This window comes from Parasteatoda tepidariorum, chromosome 8, assembly GCF_043381705.1.
Source record: "Parasteatoda tepidariorum isolate YZ-2023 chromosome 8, CAS_Ptep_4.0, whole genome shotgun sequence".
Taxonomy (NCBI): Eukaryota; Metazoa; Arthropoda; class Arachnida; order Araneae; family Theridiidae; genus Parasteatoda; species Parasteatoda tepidariorum.
This window is the reverse complement of record NC_092211.1, coordinates 40,573,552-40,592,334: the sequence shown is the minus strand read 5'-3', so window position 1 is coordinate 40,592,334 and position 18,783 is coordinate 40,573,552. Positions and strand designations below refer to the sequence as shown.

General features: G+C 26.4%; 1 protein-coding gene across 1 annotated transcript in view; it reads right to left on the bottom strand.

Moving 5' to 3' along the window:
* LOC107456264 (dual 3',5'-cyclic-AMP and -GMP phosphodiesterase 11) overlaps positions 1-18,783 on the bottom strand; it is a 237,781-nt gene that overhangs the window by 11,271 nt on the left and 207,727 nt on the right. Inside the window, exons 6-18 of the mRNA XM_071183878.1 lie at positions 16,411-16,500; positions 14,616-14,753; positions 14,425-14,492; positions 13,852-13,915; positions 13,714-13,761; positions 11,672-11,815; positions 10,759-10,902; positions 9,143-9,289; positions 8,002-8,109; positions 5,954-6,063; positions 4,777-4,864; positions 2,798-2,898; positions 1,984-2,061 (exon numbers count right to left, since the gene is read on the bottom strand). Coding sequence (XP_071039979.1) covers positions 1,984-2,061; positions 2,798-2,898; positions 4,777-4,864; positions 5,954-6,063; positions 8,002-8,109; positions 9,143-9,289; positions 10,759-10,902; positions 11,672-11,815; positions 13,714-13,761; positions 13,852-13,915; positions 14,425-14,492; positions 14,616-14,753; positions 16,411-16,500 — 1,328 coding nt within the window. The remainder of the gene's footprint in view (positions 1-1,983; positions 2,062-2,797; positions 2,899-4,776; positions 4,865-5,953; positions 6,064-8,001; positions 8,110-9,142; positions 9,290-10,758; positions 10,903-11,671; positions 11,816-13,713; positions 13,762-13,851; positions 13,916-14,424; positions 14,493-14,615; positions 14,754-16,410; positions 16,501-18,783) is intronic.

Genomic DNA, 18,783 nt, shown 5'->3' with positions numbered 1-18,783 from the left:
TAATTATTGAAACAAAAAGAGATTTTCATTTTTATAAAAAGATTCAGTCAAGTATGAAAGATTAAGCTTTCTAATAGCATTTATTGCAAATTGCTTCATTTTAGAATGGTGCCCAGTGGCTGAATTTACATGATTAGTAAAATTAAAAATTCAATTATGAAATAGAAAATTTTAGATATTTGAAGTCCCTAGAGCAATAATTCAGAAATTTTATCAAAAAAAATTACCTATTTTATAATTAAAAAATTAAATTCATTTTTATTCTATAATTAATTCCTTTTTTGTAAACACAGTGACACACACTTTAAACTAGTAATGCATACTAGCTACAATTAAAAATATCTTGCAGAAGGATAGTACTGCTAAGGAGGTTTGTCGCAAAAGCTTGAAAAAATTCAGCCACTGGACACCATTCTAAATTAAATAATTTGCAAGAAAATGCTATTAAAAAGCTTCATGTTCAATACTTGACTGAAATGAAAATTAAGGTCTTAACAAGTGATTTAAAGATTTACAAATAGGCGAAATGAAATGAATTATTTGAACCCTATATGGACAAATTTGTTCAAATATTTCCTGTGATTATTACCAAACCTGTTTCCTGCCAGAGAACAGGTTTTTTTGAGCAGGAAAATAGTAAAAAAAATTTTGAAGTCAACATTTGAAAAGTTAAAGTGACACCAATATCTATATGAATTTTGTACAGTACAACAGTGTTTGTCTATAAGGTGAGTACTTGCTCAGAACCAGTTAACTTTTTGGGGCTCTAGACTAATCAATTTAAAGTGGCCTTTTAATACTTTGCTTATGTGGTGCCCCTCAAGAATGAATAACTTAGAACCCCAGTTTTTCTTTTTTTTGCCTTTATTATTGATTTCTTTATTAATTTCATTGAAAAAATAAACAACTTACTATTTTTTTTTTTTGAATTTTGTATACATAAAATTTCAAAAAAATAAATCAGCTAGTGGCTCTTAAAGGTGAGGAATTTTAGGTTTAAGGGCTCGGCTTAAATTGACATATAACTTCATTTTATAATTTTTATCTACATGAAATGTTTAGAGCATAAGAAATATAAAAGTTGAAAATAGGGTCCCAATAGTTTGTCTAAGAGAGCGGTCCAAAGTTTGGACCCCTTAATGTTAATATAATTTTTGTTTTTTGCCATATCTCAAACTTTTTGAAGCGAAGTGAAATTTTTTTGCACATAATTATAACATTTATTTTCTCAAAGATAGTTCTACTCTCGTTTTACTTTCAGTAAATTTTTAATAGTAAGAGCTAAATTTTTTTACATTATTTTAAAGAATACAACTTTAATTGGCAAATTACAAAATTTGAGCAACATCGGTTGAATAGTTCTTGAGAAATTGAATTTTGAAAAAGTCATATTTTTAAAATTAGGTTTCTCAGGAGCTATTCCACGGATTTCGCTTAAATCTCGTATTTTGCCATGTAAAATTACATTCTTTAAAATGATGTAAAAAATCAGTATACCTTACAATTCAAACTTTTATGACTATTATTAAATAAAATATTACAAATAATAAATATTTACTAAAAGTCATTTTTTGCATGGCATTATCTTTAGATAAACTAATTTTATGATTATGCGCAAAAATTTTTCAACTCACTTAAAAAGTTCTTGAGTTATGGTGAAATGCGTCAAAAGTAAAATTAAGGTGTTCAAACTTTGGATCGTCTTCTGACTTAATTGTTACCATATTTCCCCGATGGCGGCTACCCACTATATTTGGGGTGTCACTAATCGAGATCCTAAGAAAAATGGTATTATTATTTTGAGAAAGTAAGTTTTTCCAATTTCATCACTTTATATTTGAGGATCGAGTAAGATTAAGTTCTTAAATTTGAAGTTCCGATCATTAGATCAAAAGTCATTTAGGGTGGTCCATTTATTTTTCTGTGTACTGTACATAAAAATATTCATGAATCAAAAAAATATTATTTTAAAAACTTTCTTACCTAAGTAATTCACGGTTGTCTTCCCTTTTCCAGGTATAGTTACCAGTTTCTACCAACTTAAAAAATATTCCACGCCGCCTGAAATACATAAAAATTCGATCAGTAAAACTGATTTCAGCATTGATTCTGAAACTAAAATGATACTTTACACTGAAATTTAACCTAACAAAAAGTACGAAGTCATTTAATCAACACTCAGAGATTTTAATGAATGTTATAAAAGTGAAACAATAAACCTTGTCACAGTGGCATAAATTAAAGTCATAAAAAAAACCTCTAAAAAAATAATGCATTTTGCCATTGATGTAATCTGTCACTAGTCTGCCAGACAATATTTTTAAAAGTTTTTTCACTTATTTCCTCCAATGAATTTTTCATTTCGTTTTGATCTAGAAATCAAAAAAATCAAACAAAAAAATCTCAGATTAATTCATTTTTAAACAGCCTGATACAAAGAAAAAGATTGCTTAATAGATTTTCTTACAATCTATATAATATATCAAAATTCTTTCCAAGCCCAGTATAATAGGAAAAAGAAACTTATTTAGAACTTTTTCAGCTGGAAATATAATACCTACAAAGATATTTACATACAATAAGTCATGAATCATAAGCTGCACGCAAAGTGCAATTTTTATAGAGTAATTGACAGAAATAGTTTTAGAAAAGAAAGTTCATTACAAAGCTAAATTCTCACCAATTAAAAAAAAATGAAATAAAGAGAATCATTAAATGTGTGACACAATAAAGCTGATTGAACAAAAAAAAAAAGAAAATTTAAGAGTGCAAAAATAATTAATAGATAATTGAATACCTGAAATAAACAGCTAGATCTGTGGCTAAAATTGCGTCTTCAAGCACATGAACAATGTATGAATATTCATCAGGTGATAAATGACTAAGAATTTGATTTCCCTGAACAAAATAAAAATGCTTAAATTATAAATATGTAAAATTATTTTTATTTACATGCATTAATAAGATTAAATTTTTTATACCACACATTGCAGAGAAAATATGCAGAACAAAGAGCTCATATGATAAGCTCTTTTAGCTCTGATATGTACAAAATAATAGAAAATAACAACCTATAATTTTGTTTGTTTGGATTCTTCTCTTCTTCTTGCAAAAAAGAAAAATCATAAACATGCTTTAAATAATAAATTCTGCAAACATTTTGCTCTTTATAAAAAGATTTTAACACCTAAAGGACCAGTTCCAAGATAGCAAAGAAATTCGATTAGACAAAAGACTAGTCCTTAAATGTTAAGGACACATTTCCTTTTCTCATATTAATAATTCATAATATGATATTTTAATAAATTTTTATTTTGTGTGTAAAAAATGTAGACTCAAAAATATGGCATTTTGAATGACGACTTATATAAAAACAGTGCATGTCAGATTTGACACTAAATAATTGTATTCCAACACTTTGCATGGTGTACAACATTTGAAATCCAATTTTATTATATTTCAGGCAGTAAATATGAAGATACTTTGCTTATACTTTACTTATACTTTGATATTAGAAAACAACCTTAAGAAAAAAAATAATTTTGAAAGCATTAAGGTAACAATGTAGAAAATTCACATAGCAAGAAGACAGCCTTTTAGGTATCTATATACAGCATAAAATGACAATTGTCTACTTACAGCTTCGTGAATTTTCATTAAACAGGATACAATTAATAAACAAAGATCTGAATATCATTGGACAGCATCATCATAGTTTTATTAAAAGTAATGAATGTATTAACTAGTAATATTATTTATCATTATTTCATAGTAAAATTTTCTACTATTATAGATTTTATAATAATATATGTATAGTGATGTTTTAATAATTATTAAACAGTAAATAAATTACATTTACATTTTTTTAAATAAATTTTGCGTATAAATATTCAGTAAACATATACAATTACAATAATGAATATAAAATAACTATTTGAAAATGCAAATAAATATTAAGGATTAATGTTTTACATTATTGCTAAATAATTTCTTAGGTGAAAAATATTTAAGGAGCTTTATATCAAACTAAAATTAAATAGGAATTTAAAATACAAATTTGTAGAAAGTTGCAGAGCTCAAGGAGCAAAATGATTAAATTAAAATTTTATTCCAATACAATCAGGAATTTAATCTCTGAATCTAAATATGTATTGATACAGTAAAAAAATTTCAAACTTTTAATTTTGGTGCAACAATCTGTTTTAAAACATCAATAAATAAAAATGATTTGATAGAAAATGGAATAGTAAGTGAAGCAAGAACAGGGCAGAGCTCTCTAACTATAATGAAGTACCAACAAGAGAATTGGTACAATAAACAAGCATTGATGATGGCACTCAAACAATTGCTGCTTTGTACTTTTTTTTTTGTTCTTTATGCAAACTTTCCTGAAATTTTATATTTCAGTACAACACTTATCACCCCATTGAATTTTGTTTAAAACAAAGTAAATTCCTGTTGTAGTTATGCTCTTAAATTAAATTTTGAATGAAAATATTAAATCTAATTAAACTTTATGAACTTATTCTTTTTGTTTTGATTTTATCTTTTTTGGTTTATGAAATTCATGCTTTATGCATTTTATAAATCATATGTCATCAATTAAACCATAAATCATATGCCTTTCATTAATGTTTACAGAAGATAAAAGAAGAAAGAAAAAAAAGTTTAACTAATTACTGTTATTTATCCTTTCTTAAAATTTTATGCTTTATTGTGTACAATGCATCTCTCTATTGTCTACAAATTAATATCATGTAAAAGGGAATTCTTTACCTCACTGTTCAAAATCATAATACATTGGTCAAAATGATGGTGCTCCATAGTTGAGGTAGAATATAGCTGTGCAAGTGGTGAACATGATCTATAACATAAAATAATAAAATATGCACAATATTTTCAATGATACAAATGTTTGGTTACTTTTAGTTATTTAGAAATTTAACATAAAGTAAAATTCTTTCCTTTAAAAGAAAAATAAAAGTATTTTTAAGTGCTAAATAAATATTGAGGTCTTTAAAAGCAAGCATATAAAGAAATTTGCTCGATTTTAATAAAAAAATAGCTAACATTAAATTTTTTTATCACTTATAAGAATAATATAATGATTCAGTTTACAGGGTGTTAAGTTGAAGAATAACTAGCAATGATTTTACAACTAGAAACTTTTTCTAATGATAAAAATAAATGAAATTTATACTTAAAAAAAAATTAAATAAGTTTTTCTGAGAATTTTTCTTTCAAATAAAATTTAAATGTACCATATATTTAATTACATAATAAATTTTCACAAGCATACATAAAGGAACATTTTGTAGACAATAAAATATATTTATTTATTTACTACTTAAAAAACTGAAATTTGCACAGTAATATTATATAGTCCTAGTTAAGAGGTCGCTATATCATGGGAGAAACTTTCATTGCAAATTCTGTTTTATCTCAATTGTTGTATTAAAATTTAAAGTTTAGAGAGTTCAGACATACCTAGAATAAGCCATGAAACTTCAAATGTTGAAAAAATAGTTTTTTTTTAAAATATCACAATGCCAACAAATAATTTGAGAACTTTCCCAAACAAAACCCTAAGTAATCCACTCATAATTTGTTTGCATTTCAATATTTAGAATTATCTTTTTCAGAGTTAGAAACTTCATAGCTTACTCTTAGTAAGTCTGCAATCACTTTTCTCTAAATGTAAGTTTTTAAATTACCAATGGAGGGGAAAGAGAATTTGCCATGAAGGGTTTCTGCCATGGTATAGCGTCCTCTTAATGTATGAAAACAATTCAAATAATTGGTTGGCGTTAAAATAATTTTCTTTGATTTGAAAGTAAGAAGAAAAAGGATAAAATTAGGAAAATGTAATGAGTGACATAAATAAATTATTAGGAAATGAAAATGAAAGACATTTTTTGAAATCTATGAATTCATATAAATTGAGAAGACATACTTGATTTGAAAAGAGTTATTTGTCCCTCTGTGATCTAAATCATGACATAAGCATGCTATTAAAAGAGCCAGAGTTTCAACTTCTCCAAACACATGCCACAGTTTAGTAATCTGAAATTTAAAATAAGCATAATCAACTTTTTATACTTTCATCCTGTTAAATCTTTGTTACCTTTAAAGTTATATGTTTTTAGTTTTGGATATGTTTATAGCTACAGACAACGCATAATAATAACAAGGGTCATAGATAACCTGATAAATGAGGACAAACAATTAATGCAATAAGTGCAATGAAATTGCTCCATGATTAATTTACTGCGGAAGGCAGTGATATATCTTTTACTAACACAACTAATAAACATTAAAAAGAAATAGATTAGGGTGCAGCTAGATTTACTGTTTTTAATATATTTTAGTAGTTAAAATCATTTTTCTATTTTACTCAAAAAGAAATAAAGCTAAGTTGTATTATTACATTCTTCATGTTTTTCTGCATATCTTCCAAAACTGGAAAATTAAAATAGCTCTCATAAAAAACTAGATAGCATTTTTTTTTAATTTTAAAAGTACAGTTCTGATTTAGCAAGACAAAGTTGTTTGTTCTCTAATATGTTGAATTTGTTTCAGGGCTGAGGAATCTCAAGTCAAATTTTTTTTGTTGCAGGAATTGGAACTGAAAACAATTTGCTAATTTGACTCCGTTTAGTTAAAAGTTAAGTATTTTAGATAAAAAAAAAAGGAAACAAAAAAGATTTTTGTCTTATGAAAATTATTACAATTACTTTTCACAATATTAATTAAACACATTTGAATGCTTTTGAGCCTATGTTTGACAAAATAAATAAATAAACACAGGAAATCATTCAAACGATAGAAAAATCGAGATTAGTAAATTAATTGTTTATAAAATATCTTCTAATTTAAAAACTCAAAACTCAAATTGATTTAGCTAAGTTATTAAGTTAGTTAAAAAATAATTCTTTTTTTTTTTTTTTAAGACAATGTATGCGAAAATGTGGGTGGATATAGATATGCGGTTCTTTTTAATTGAAAATATATTGCACCAGAAAACAGGCTATATGCACATTCATTTCAATGTGTACAAATTATTTGCATTACAAAGATGTGTGTTCATTAAAATCCATACACAAAATAAATATATATAAAAAAAAAGGAAGACCCAATAAAATTTTGATTTGTGACCAGATTTTCACATTCCAAGATCTTAATAGTTTCAGGAGTTTATTTTAGATATGGTAAATATTTTGCGATGACAATATTTTTAGTTACAAAATCAGATACAAAAACTTAACAATATTTAAATAAACGCACCCTTTTTTTTCTGATGGATTTGGATTTTAAACCCACAAAATATAAAAGGTAAGCAAAATATGGAAAATAAGGTCTCAATACTTCAAGCAGAGTAGTGGTTGTAAGTTTAGGTAGCTTAACTTAATTTTTTGCACTCCTTAAAAGAATTATAAATTTTATGCATACTATTGTGAAACTATAAGTGAACTAAAAATTAGCCATACAAATTGTTTAAAAATAATTCTAGCAACAAAAAAAAATTTTATAACTATTTATTATTTCTGATAATTTAATTTCCTAACCATCGAGAAATGTTTGAATTGTTATGTAAAAAAAATTTTTATACTATTTCAATTTACATATTATTATATGACAATTATAAGAGATAATTAAGAAGATAATAATTTGAAGAGAATAGGTTGAATGGTTCTTAAAAAATGAAAACTTTAGTTGAGATGGCGAAATACACAAAAATATTAACATTAAGGGGCGCAAACCTCTCTACTCATTAAACTATTAGGACAATATTTTCTAGATTGCTGCTGATTTTATTTAGAAGAGCAGTACAATAAGTCAGCTGTTTATTCAAAGAAAGATCATTTTTGGGACCAATTTGTTAATTTCAAATAGCGTCTGTACTACTTAGTAAGCATATTTAAGGCTGAAACTTTTAGGATTAAAACTTCTGCACACTGCACTTAATGCACTTGCTTTTAAAAAATTGTTTTTGGCACTTACAGTTAAAACAGCAAACATCATCTGACTGACATTAAATGCGTGTCTCCAGTTATGGTAAGTAACTTGTCTATAGTTCTTCCTCACACTTAAGAGCCACCTACATAAGACCTAGTTTAAAATAAAATAATATCAGTATATTTCAACCATGAATTTTAAACATTTGAATTTGAAAAACTCCTAAAAACATTAAATTAAATTAAATAAATTTGATAAATCAAAAGTGTGTGGCTGAGAAAAAAATTGATCCCTGATCTCCAAGTAGTTTAAGTTATTATTAGTTATTTGTTTAGTAAATAATAGTTAAGTCTACTTGTTATCTTCATTTCTTAATAAATCTAGAAATGCCTAAACCTCTTTGAATAAGTATGATTATTTCCAATCACCACATACTGAAACATTATCGTCTGCAGCATCTCTATGACGATTTCAAAAGAAACGTTTGGGTTTGCAGCAGAATTTTACACTATATCAAATACTTTCACTATGATTTATAATAAAAACAAATAATTAAACAAATTTGCATAAAGTTTAAATGAGACATATATTTAACCCACAAAGCATTAGTCCTGCTTTTACCATAACTTTAATCAAGTTACTTGCTGCATCAAAAAAAAATTTAAAAAAAGGTTTTCCTACATTATTCAATAACAAGGCAATGGCGAACTTTTTCCCCTGTGTGAAGGATTAAATACCACTTCGAGAGTCAAATATAACGTCTATAAATTAATTCTAGAAGGAAATAAAAAAATTTTAAGGAAAGAATGAATTTACATAAATATTCATTATAACTGAATATGTAATCCCAGGCAATTTTCTTTTTCATAAACTTAGCTTTTGTTTTAATTTAATTTATAGTTCGGCAATTTTTTATTAATTACTTAGTATACATTTTCATCTAAAAATGCTTTTACTTTACTCTGAAAAATAATAAAGAGCTTTTTACAAAAGGATAAAATAATGAACAACAAAAATTACAAGACTATTATTTTTTTCCTGCATTCCCCCAGCAAATACCTTAACAAATCTGAAAACCCTTTACAATATATTCATAACAAGAGACTGTAAAATATAAATAAAAGCAGAGTAAAATAATTTTGATCTAGGATGGTTTAGTTAAAACAAAATTTAAGATAAACATTACGTCATATTTTATGTGAAATCTTTCAATCAAATCCAAATCCATAAACATCCTGAGACAAGCTTTCAGCATATCTGGATCATCTAAGCTGAAATCATTGAACTTCAGATCTTGCAGTTTGAAAACATGAGTTGAAGGAATTAGGGATTTCTAGAAAAGAAAAAAGCAAATTGTATTTGCATTACATCACAAGTAATAAATGCACCAACTGATTTCAAAATATGATTGAACTTAAAATAAATTTTCATTTTAAAATTAATTTTTAAGAAAATTTTTTGCCTATTCTCAGGAAAACTGCAGTAAAATTTGACAGCATGCAACCAAAGAAATAAAAGACTATTCAGAACCAAATTATTTAAGAACAAGTCTATGAAGTTTCCTTCTTATATACAGTTCTACTATATAGGATTTTACCCTAATACAGTTTTGAAACACCTCAATTATTGAATTATTTAACTGTTTGTAATAATTTCATCCTTTAAGTTCCAACTGTGTAGTTTTTATACCAATCTTATTCAGTTTTGAAAGAACTTAATTAAAGTAATTTACAATTTTAAAAGATTTAACTATTTAAAAATAATATACAGTTTTTTTTATACCTAATCAGTTTTGAAACACCTTAAAAATTCGATATTTGAAACTATTCAAAAATTCGATATTTGAAACTATTCAATCATTTAAGAATAAGCTATAGAGTTTATTCAGTTTTGAAAACGCTTAATCATAGTATAATTTAACTATTTAAAAAAAATCAAATTCTCATTCTATATTGAATTTTGAATCAGATTGACTATTGAATCATTAACCAATTTTTTAGTGCAATAAGTATTACAATCATGGAGAAAAATAAAGCAATAGGATATGAGATAAGGATAAAATAACAAATAAATAATTTAACAGTTTACTTTTATTAACAGTTATTAATTTTTTTCCCAGTGTTTGCTTTTATTTATTTATTCATTTTTGAAAAATAAGGCTTGAATAATTAACAAAGGTAAAAAGTATAAAGTAAAACAAATATTACTGTTGCAGTAACAAACATTTTATACAATTAAATATTAAAATACAAACATTAAAAATTAATTCTGTAAGCTAGAGTTAAAAGACACTATGTCACAAAAACGTAAGTATCAAGGAGAGCAGATTTTAGTATCTTTTACTTCAAAAGGAAATAGGACATAATGTTTTTTCAAACTACTTAACTTTAAAACTTATTATAACGTGGCATCGTGTTTTATAGCACAAGAGTGAAAAATCTACATCATGGACATGGTATCAACTATATTTTAGAAACAAATGGAGATTATGTCCTTCACTTCTAACATGCAGAATTAGTTAGCAAATATAAGATGGGCTTTTACAGACTTGAAAATTTAACTGGATGAAAATTTGATCATAAAATTAAACATTATTTGAGTATCATATTAAATATTCTATTTTCACAAGCTAAAAAAAATTAAAAAATATGTATTTTAAAAATGAAATTTAATAGAAAAATATTTTCCCTTGGTTATTACTTAACAATTTTTTTTAAGTAATAATCCATTAGAAAAAAACTTCTTACATTTCAACAAATACTAAAAAAAAGTTGTTTTTTTTTAAAAAAAGTTTATTCTTACACTTAGTTGTTTAGCTTCATCAAGTGGAGCAGTAGCATGGTAAGATAAAACTTCAAGAGTCACTTTTGTTTTTGCCATTGCTTTAATTGCTTTCTCATACATCTGTGTATTTTGCAATCCCATTCCACAGAAAATAGCAAATGCCTAATTGGATCATAAAGTATAAATTATTTCAGTATATTTATAATCAAATAATACAGTTTAGTTGTTTAACTATATAATACTATTGTTACAGTTAATTTAATTTTTTTAAAAAGCCAATTAGACATTTGTACTGGGCAAAAACAATCGTTAAATCAACAGGATTATAGAACAGCATTGAAATAAATAAAATTTATATTCATGACTTAAATATTTTTCAATTTGCTTAAAACATTTGGTGTGCATGTGACCAGTGAAAACTTTTGTCAATTTTAAAATTAAAAAAATAAAAGTTTTTATTGGTGCACTCTTTAAAGCAGCAGTGTTAGACATGTTTTAGTCAACAAGTCTTGCTATTTAATCAACTTGCTTTCAATTATAACACGTCTGGAAGATATGTCAGATTTGAAGACATTTGGCAAAATCTTGCATGTTTTGAAATCAGTCTTTCTGATTGTAAAATATTATTGTTAAGGTCACATTAAATTTTTTTTTAAAATTTTACACACATGTAACCCTAGCGAAAATTTCTGTCAACCTTAAATTTAAAAAAAAAATAGTTTTTATTGATACACCCAAAAAGCACCAGTGGTAGAATAGAAGACATTTGACAAACCTTACCTTACATGTTTAGAAATCAATCATTCTGAGTATAGAATATTACTGTTAAAGTCACGATTAAGTAATTCATATTATGGTAAGGATAAATCATAAATAAACTGATACTCTTTTTCTTAAAGAAAGTTGTAACAACAAAAGTAATTTTATGTACCTCAAAAATATGTTCATCATTTTTGTTGAAAGGTTCTCCACTAATTTTGTTAATCAACTGACTCACACCAATAATTTTTGAAGAAGCATTTCGAATCGGCATACACAAGATGGAATGGTGGAAAAAACTACAATCATCATCAACCTTAAAAAAAGTTATTAATATTTATAATTAGAAGGAATAACAAAAGAAAAATAAATGCTTATATTATCTAAATGAATTCCTAATTATCAGAGTTACACATAATTTATATATTAGGTAAAATGCTATGAAATTACTTTTTTTTATTATTACTCAAGTTTCTATCGTTTCAGATTCTGATTAAAAAAACGTCAATCAAATTTACTGATAAGAATCTATGTACAGATGGACTTTAAAATGAAATTATTATCAAACATAATGAATATAAAAAAATAATTTAATAACAATTAAAACAANATTTTGTTAATTAACTGACTCACACCAATAATTTTTGAAGAAGCATTTCGAATCGGCATACACAAGATGGAATGGTGGAAAAAACTACAATCATCATCAACCTTAAAAAAAGTTATTAATATTTATAATTAGAAGGAATAACAAAAGAAAAATAAATGCTTATATTATCTAAATGAATTCCTAATTATCAGAGTTACACATTATTTATATATTAGGTAAAATGCTATAAAATTAAATTTTTTTATTATTACTCAAGTTTCTAGATTAGATTTGGATTTAAAAAAAAACGTTAAACAATCAAATTTACTGATAAAAATCTATGCACAGATGGACTTTAAAAGGAAATTATTATCGAACATAAGTAATATAAAAAAATGAGAATAAACAATTTAATGTATGAAAAGTTAAAAATACAGCCTTAAATTACAAAACTTTGATAAAAGTTGAAATGAAATTTGAGAAATAGCATAACTTTTTTTTATTATGGTAGAAGACCATTAAAATGTCAATTCATAATGGCAGATGAAATTGTCATCATAAGCAAGTACACATATTTAATTTCAAAATACCAGTAATAAAAATAAAATAAACATATTTACTCTTTTTTTCCGTTTATTTTAATTTAAAATACATATCTAAAATAAGACTACTTTTGCCTACAGGTTGCAGACTAAATTACTAAGGTCTATTTACATTACTTTATGAAAGGAAAAAATGTCTATGACAAAAATGTTTGAACAACTTTTTGCGAGAAGAAAATGAAATGAAGTGCAATATCTTTAGCCTTCATTGATAACAGTAAACTTAGATTTTAATAGTGAGTTGTCAAGAAGGGGAATAAGGAGGCATGATACATATGTGATCAACAAAAAGCACTTTCTTTTAAATAGCAAAATTTTTTAAAATAGAGGAAGAATTTTTCTTTTGTTACAAAGAAGATAATTTAGTTCATAGTCACCCTGATATTGCTCTAGAAAAATAAGGGATTAAAATTATAAGAAAGAAGCTATGCTAATATTTTGCTTATCTGTATTAACACCAGAAATAAATAAAAAAAAATTCATTTAAACCCTTTTGCATACACTTTAACAGCAGAAAAATTTATTTCCTGTTTTTTTTTATGTCATAACAACAAAAACGTAGTAATTTTTAACTTGTTATAAATACACAATTTTGAAATAATTAGCCTTTTGATGGTGTCTTGGAAATTTTTTATAATACCAGACTTCATGTAACATACCATCCTAGTTATTTTATTACTATATTTGGAAAAATATATAAAGTTACGTCAATATTTTAAACTAAATAGTTATTATCGTAAATAATAACTATTTACCTTATGAGAAATTAAAAACAAAGAATATCCAACAAACAAAGATACTTACAACAGAAAATTGAATTAAATTAAAAAGAAGAAGAAAATTAAATTAAAGAAAGATAATTAAATGAAAGAATCAAATTGAAAAAATTATTAAAATAATATAGTTTTCTTTAGATTTAATAAATTTTAAAAAAATATTTAAGGTGGATATTATCAGTTTACTTATTTTTTTTCCTACATATTTCAATAACATTTTATGGAATTTAAAAAGAGTTCAACTTACAGCAGGATCAAACCTTTCATCTTTATGAACATTGGAAATATTGAGAGTCTATACAAAAAGAAAAATCTAGTGAATAAGTTTAAATTTAAAATTACAAGTCAAAAAGTGCACAATGACTGAAAAATATGAAATATTTACCTCTCCAGTTGTAGCAACATAACCTGTGATTCCTACATTTATAGGAAAACGACCTTCAAATGGGCTAAAAAAATAAAATAAAAAATATTAGGAAAAGACAATTAATGATAATATTAAAACGTAAAATTAAAAATTACTGGAAAAAACAACAACCTTAGAACAGAAACATTTCGTCATTTACTTGATGCAAAATGTAAAAAAGCCTCATTTGATCAAAAATAACAAACTTTTTTTTTGTATTTAACAACAAATACTAAATGGTATAGCTCTGGCAGGAACTTAAGAGATTTTTAGATACTGAATATAAAGAATGGATTCTCAAAATTTATAGAGTTTAAATAAATTATTATGAACATCAAGTGTAAAACATTAAAATTTCCTATCATTTACCTCACACCTCAATATTCATTAACTATGCAAATTAAATGAATATTAAGACATGGGACACACAGACACTTTATTTTCATGATTGTTGTTAATTAAATAAAGACAGCTTTCTAATTTCAAATAATATAATTGGTTAAAAGAAAGACAAATTAAAAGCTTAAAACAGTTTCTTAAGTAAAATATTACCTAGTTCTAGACTCAGCATTTTCGGATGTCATATCATTTATATCTAAGTCAAACACTCTTGAAAATGTCTGAAAAATAAAACATACTTAACATTTCAAATTTAAAAATGTGATGCTGTTACTTTAATAAATTAATTAAATATTAAAATTATTCAACAAATAAAGAAAAAAAAACAATTTAGTAGACAATACCTTAGTAGTTTCATCAACAAGAAGTACTTGACAACGTTCACACTGCAGCAACGATTGAGTATGAGTCATTATTCGATACACTATGTGTTCAATAGTACTTTGTTCTTCAAAAACCATTCTAGCCAGATCCAGCAACACCTGAAAAGTCATATGTAAAATTTATAGATAAAATTTATAGGTAAAATTACAGATAAATCAGTTAGCCAAAGATTTTTTATAAATAACAGGATATGATAATAGACGATTTTAAAATTCAGGATAGTAAGTGAAAGTTGATATTAATAAAAATTTTCAGCCACCAACAATATATATACAGAATGGCAACATTTTCAAGTTTTATTAAGAGATAGTTAACAAATATTTTGGATGTATATCAAAATGACAATTTGAATATTGATAGCGTTATGTTGGTGCACAGTCAGCAAGAGCAGCCTTGTCATTTCATTTCTTTAAAAAAAAGGCTTGCTTAAATATAGTGTATATGACGGGTTAGGCTTACCACACCGCACTAACTGACCAAACACATGCTACCTATTTGTAGAAGTGCTCCTTTTACTCAGAAAAGCTCCTTTTCTCTCTCCATTGATTGCAAAGAAAACAGGGTTTGCAAGATATTGGCACTTTTCTTCCACTTCAATTAAGAAATGGAGTAGCTGATGCTCCTTTTTTCCCATGGCGTTTTGGGATCCCGCCATAGGGATGAAAAGCGCTCTTACAAACCACGTGGGAAGCGAATTCTTCTCTTACGTAATATACAATCCATGGGGAAAAGTTCCATAGCAAATTGAAATGCGTAATTAACCAGGGGTTTATCCTTTTTAAGGGGGTACAACAAGAAAATTTTAAGAAGCAGGGGAGGGGGTGAGAATCTTAGAACTTGCTTTTATAAGTATTTTGTGAAACTACCGTTTTTCCTTAAGTTGAATTTGTGACAGTACCGCTAAACAGTAGTAAGTTTGCCCTGGACAGACCCCTGGAAGTATAAAGTTTCTGAATCAGATTGTTTTATCAATTGTAATCTTCAAATTGGGTTCATATCAGAAAGCTGAATTTACAGGTCTGGAAGCAGCATGTAGATGGATTGAAGACTGATTATAGAATCAAATATTAATTTTATGTAAAATATTGACTAAAATAAAGTAATATGATTATAATTAATAATTATATTACTAGAATCCGAAACACATCATTCCGCATCTATAGATATTAAATTATCTAAACACATTAAAAGTCAGAATTAAAGCAAAAAAAGTTTCCACAAACAGTAAGTTATTAAAATTTTAAATACTAGTAATAAACAATTAGTTCTGTTTAAAACTATGTTTTTTTTACATTATATTAAAAAGCTCCTAAATTATTTAGATAAATAGAATTTAATCTACAGAATAAACTTTTTTTAGTTATTTTAGAAACTATGAATTACATAAATCTACTTACATGTACTTGAATAGTTATCCTGAAAATGATTAAAGCTAGATAATTTCGTAATTGCTGAGAAAAGATAAACTTTAAGCACTCAAAAAGTGATTTAGATATAAAAAGTAAAATTAAATAATTTAAGGAACTTTCTGTGAGAAAAAAATCTTTTAAAACTGTTAATTGCAACAAATTTAAAATGTAGGGAAAAAAATGGTAGAAATAAAATTAACTTGTCTAAGTTCTATAAAATATAAACAAAATTGTGCATGCTTGAATATTAAAAATTTAAAATAAAACAACAGAAATTTAATATGAAAATTTAGATGATTTTACTTTGAACAGAAATCTTTAAAAAAGGAGAAATAAACTTACTCACTTGATTCCTTTTGTTTTCCAGTTCTGATCTTTCATACAGCTCAGCATTTCTGAGTCCAATGCCACAAAATTGTAAATAACGAGAAAAAACCTAAAATATTATAATTATTAAAATATTATAAGAATGACATACATTAAAAGGAACATAAAGAAGAGAAATAAATATAGTACAAGCAGTACAGTTAAAAATAAAAAATGTAACAAAAGACTTCGACATTTTCATAGGGTATCATAACCCTATGAAATATTGATAGAAATGAAAAACTAGAAAATATTTATAGAAGCTCTGATTTCTAACATTTGAAAAATATTTTTATGTGTCTGTTTTAATTTTTTTGGAAAAATATTTTCAAAAATTTAATTTATGCAATTGAAAAAAATTTTAAAAATGTTCCACACCAGTGAATTCAATGAAAATCTATGACAGTATTCAATAAAATGAAGGGGGGGGAATGATTACACATGGAGTCATATATCTAATTCAATGATAAAATTACAATAATTTGGAAGATATTTGTATAGTACTAGCATCAAAATAGTTTGCTATTATTAGAAAGAAAACAAAATCTAACTGTGGATATACTTGAAGAACACAAATTGGCAGCCACCTCCAAGTAAAAGTAAGCCTTGTTCTAATTACCAAACCAGTCAGTATCACCTAAGGTATTGCAGTTAAATAACTACTATAATTTTTATTACATATAATATTTATTGAACACATAAAAAAAAAAACAAATTGGTTTGGTTTTAAAGACATACTATGGTAAAAAAGTAGAATTTTTGGTACTTAACTTTTAGGGAAGCCATGGAAATACAGAAATCTAGACCCTAATCTTGAATTATTATCTTATTGAAAAATCAAGACATTTTCAATATACAAATACCATAGGACCAAAAAAAATAAATAAATAAAAGGACAAGTGTTTTTAAGCATCCATCACAATTTAAAAACACACAAATACAATGAGTTAATAATAGTTTGCGATGCTTCATGCAAATTCAAGTTTAAAACAGCAGATTTAATGAGGAAAAAAATAATTATTTTTTTTTTTGCAAATATGTTTTTGTTTTTAAAAGTAATGCGTAAGTAATGTAAATATAAAGCACTTAATTATTTCTTTCCGGGATTTTCTTAAATTAACTTCATAATTACGAATTCAGAAGGATAAAATTATGTAAATAAATATTTATATCTAAATTATTTAAAAACTGAAAACATTAATGATAGAATAAGACAATACCTAAAAAGAACAGTTGATTTATAAATTTCCTTCATGGTTTCCCATTAATTGTTTCTTAAAAATAATGAAACTTTCAATCATATGTTTATACAACGAAAAAATATTTATAGAAATAAAAAATTTTTATCGGTATTGTTGATATTCGGTGTTGTTGAGGTCGGTTGTTGATGGTGGATTAGTAACGCTTTTGACTTCGTATTTCTGCGCGTTTAAAGGACCGTAAACTAAATATTTTTTTAAAAAAAAAGAAAAATATTTATATTGCAACGAGGACATTCTCACTGCAGGTGGTTCATGCACTCCTAATTGGAAAACCCGATAGTGAGTTTTCCGCGTGAAATTTATTATACCAATTTGGCTCTCATTTTCGCTATGCAACGATCGCAAGTGTGTGAAAAACATGCAGTATGACCGAAGAATATTTTAGTGGATTATATATTCTTCCTCAGTCCCGCGTGTTATCGCTCAGGTAGTCGGGCTACCGAAGCGGGGGTGCCATCCCCTCAGCAAAGGATCAAAATTTGTGATGGCATGTCTTCGGATCATCCTCCGGGATGTTTCCCAGACCGTCGCCAATAGCTCATTGTGAAGCTCTAATGCGGCGCAAATTAACAACAACAACAACAATCCTCAGTCCCGCAGTGGACTGATCGTCAAGACACGGTTCCCAGCAGATCACCGAAGTCAAGCATCACTGGCTGCGGTCAGTGTGCGGGTGGGTGACCACTTGGATCAGTCTGCGTAGGGACCAAGGGTGTGTGGTATTGGCCCTCGTTAAACTGTGCTACCGTAAAGTGCTCGATTTCGTTCGCAGGTCATCGGGCTACTGAAGCGGGGGTGCCATCCCCTCTGCAGAGGATTAAAATTGTAATGGCATGTCTTCGGATCATCCTCAGGGATGCTTCCCAGACCGTCGCCTATAGCCCATTGTGCAGCTCTAGTGCGACGTAAATTAACAACAATATGCTTCCTCTCACATTATATAGTCTTTGGTATGACCCTATGGAGGGTGTTTTCTACACTAGGGAGCGCTGCAAGCTCGGGACTGCCTAAATTTCCGGGTTACTGTTTCAGTTGTATTTTAAAGCCATTTGGCATCATTGTGTTTTGAGAGGAAAATGGAAAACTGAAAT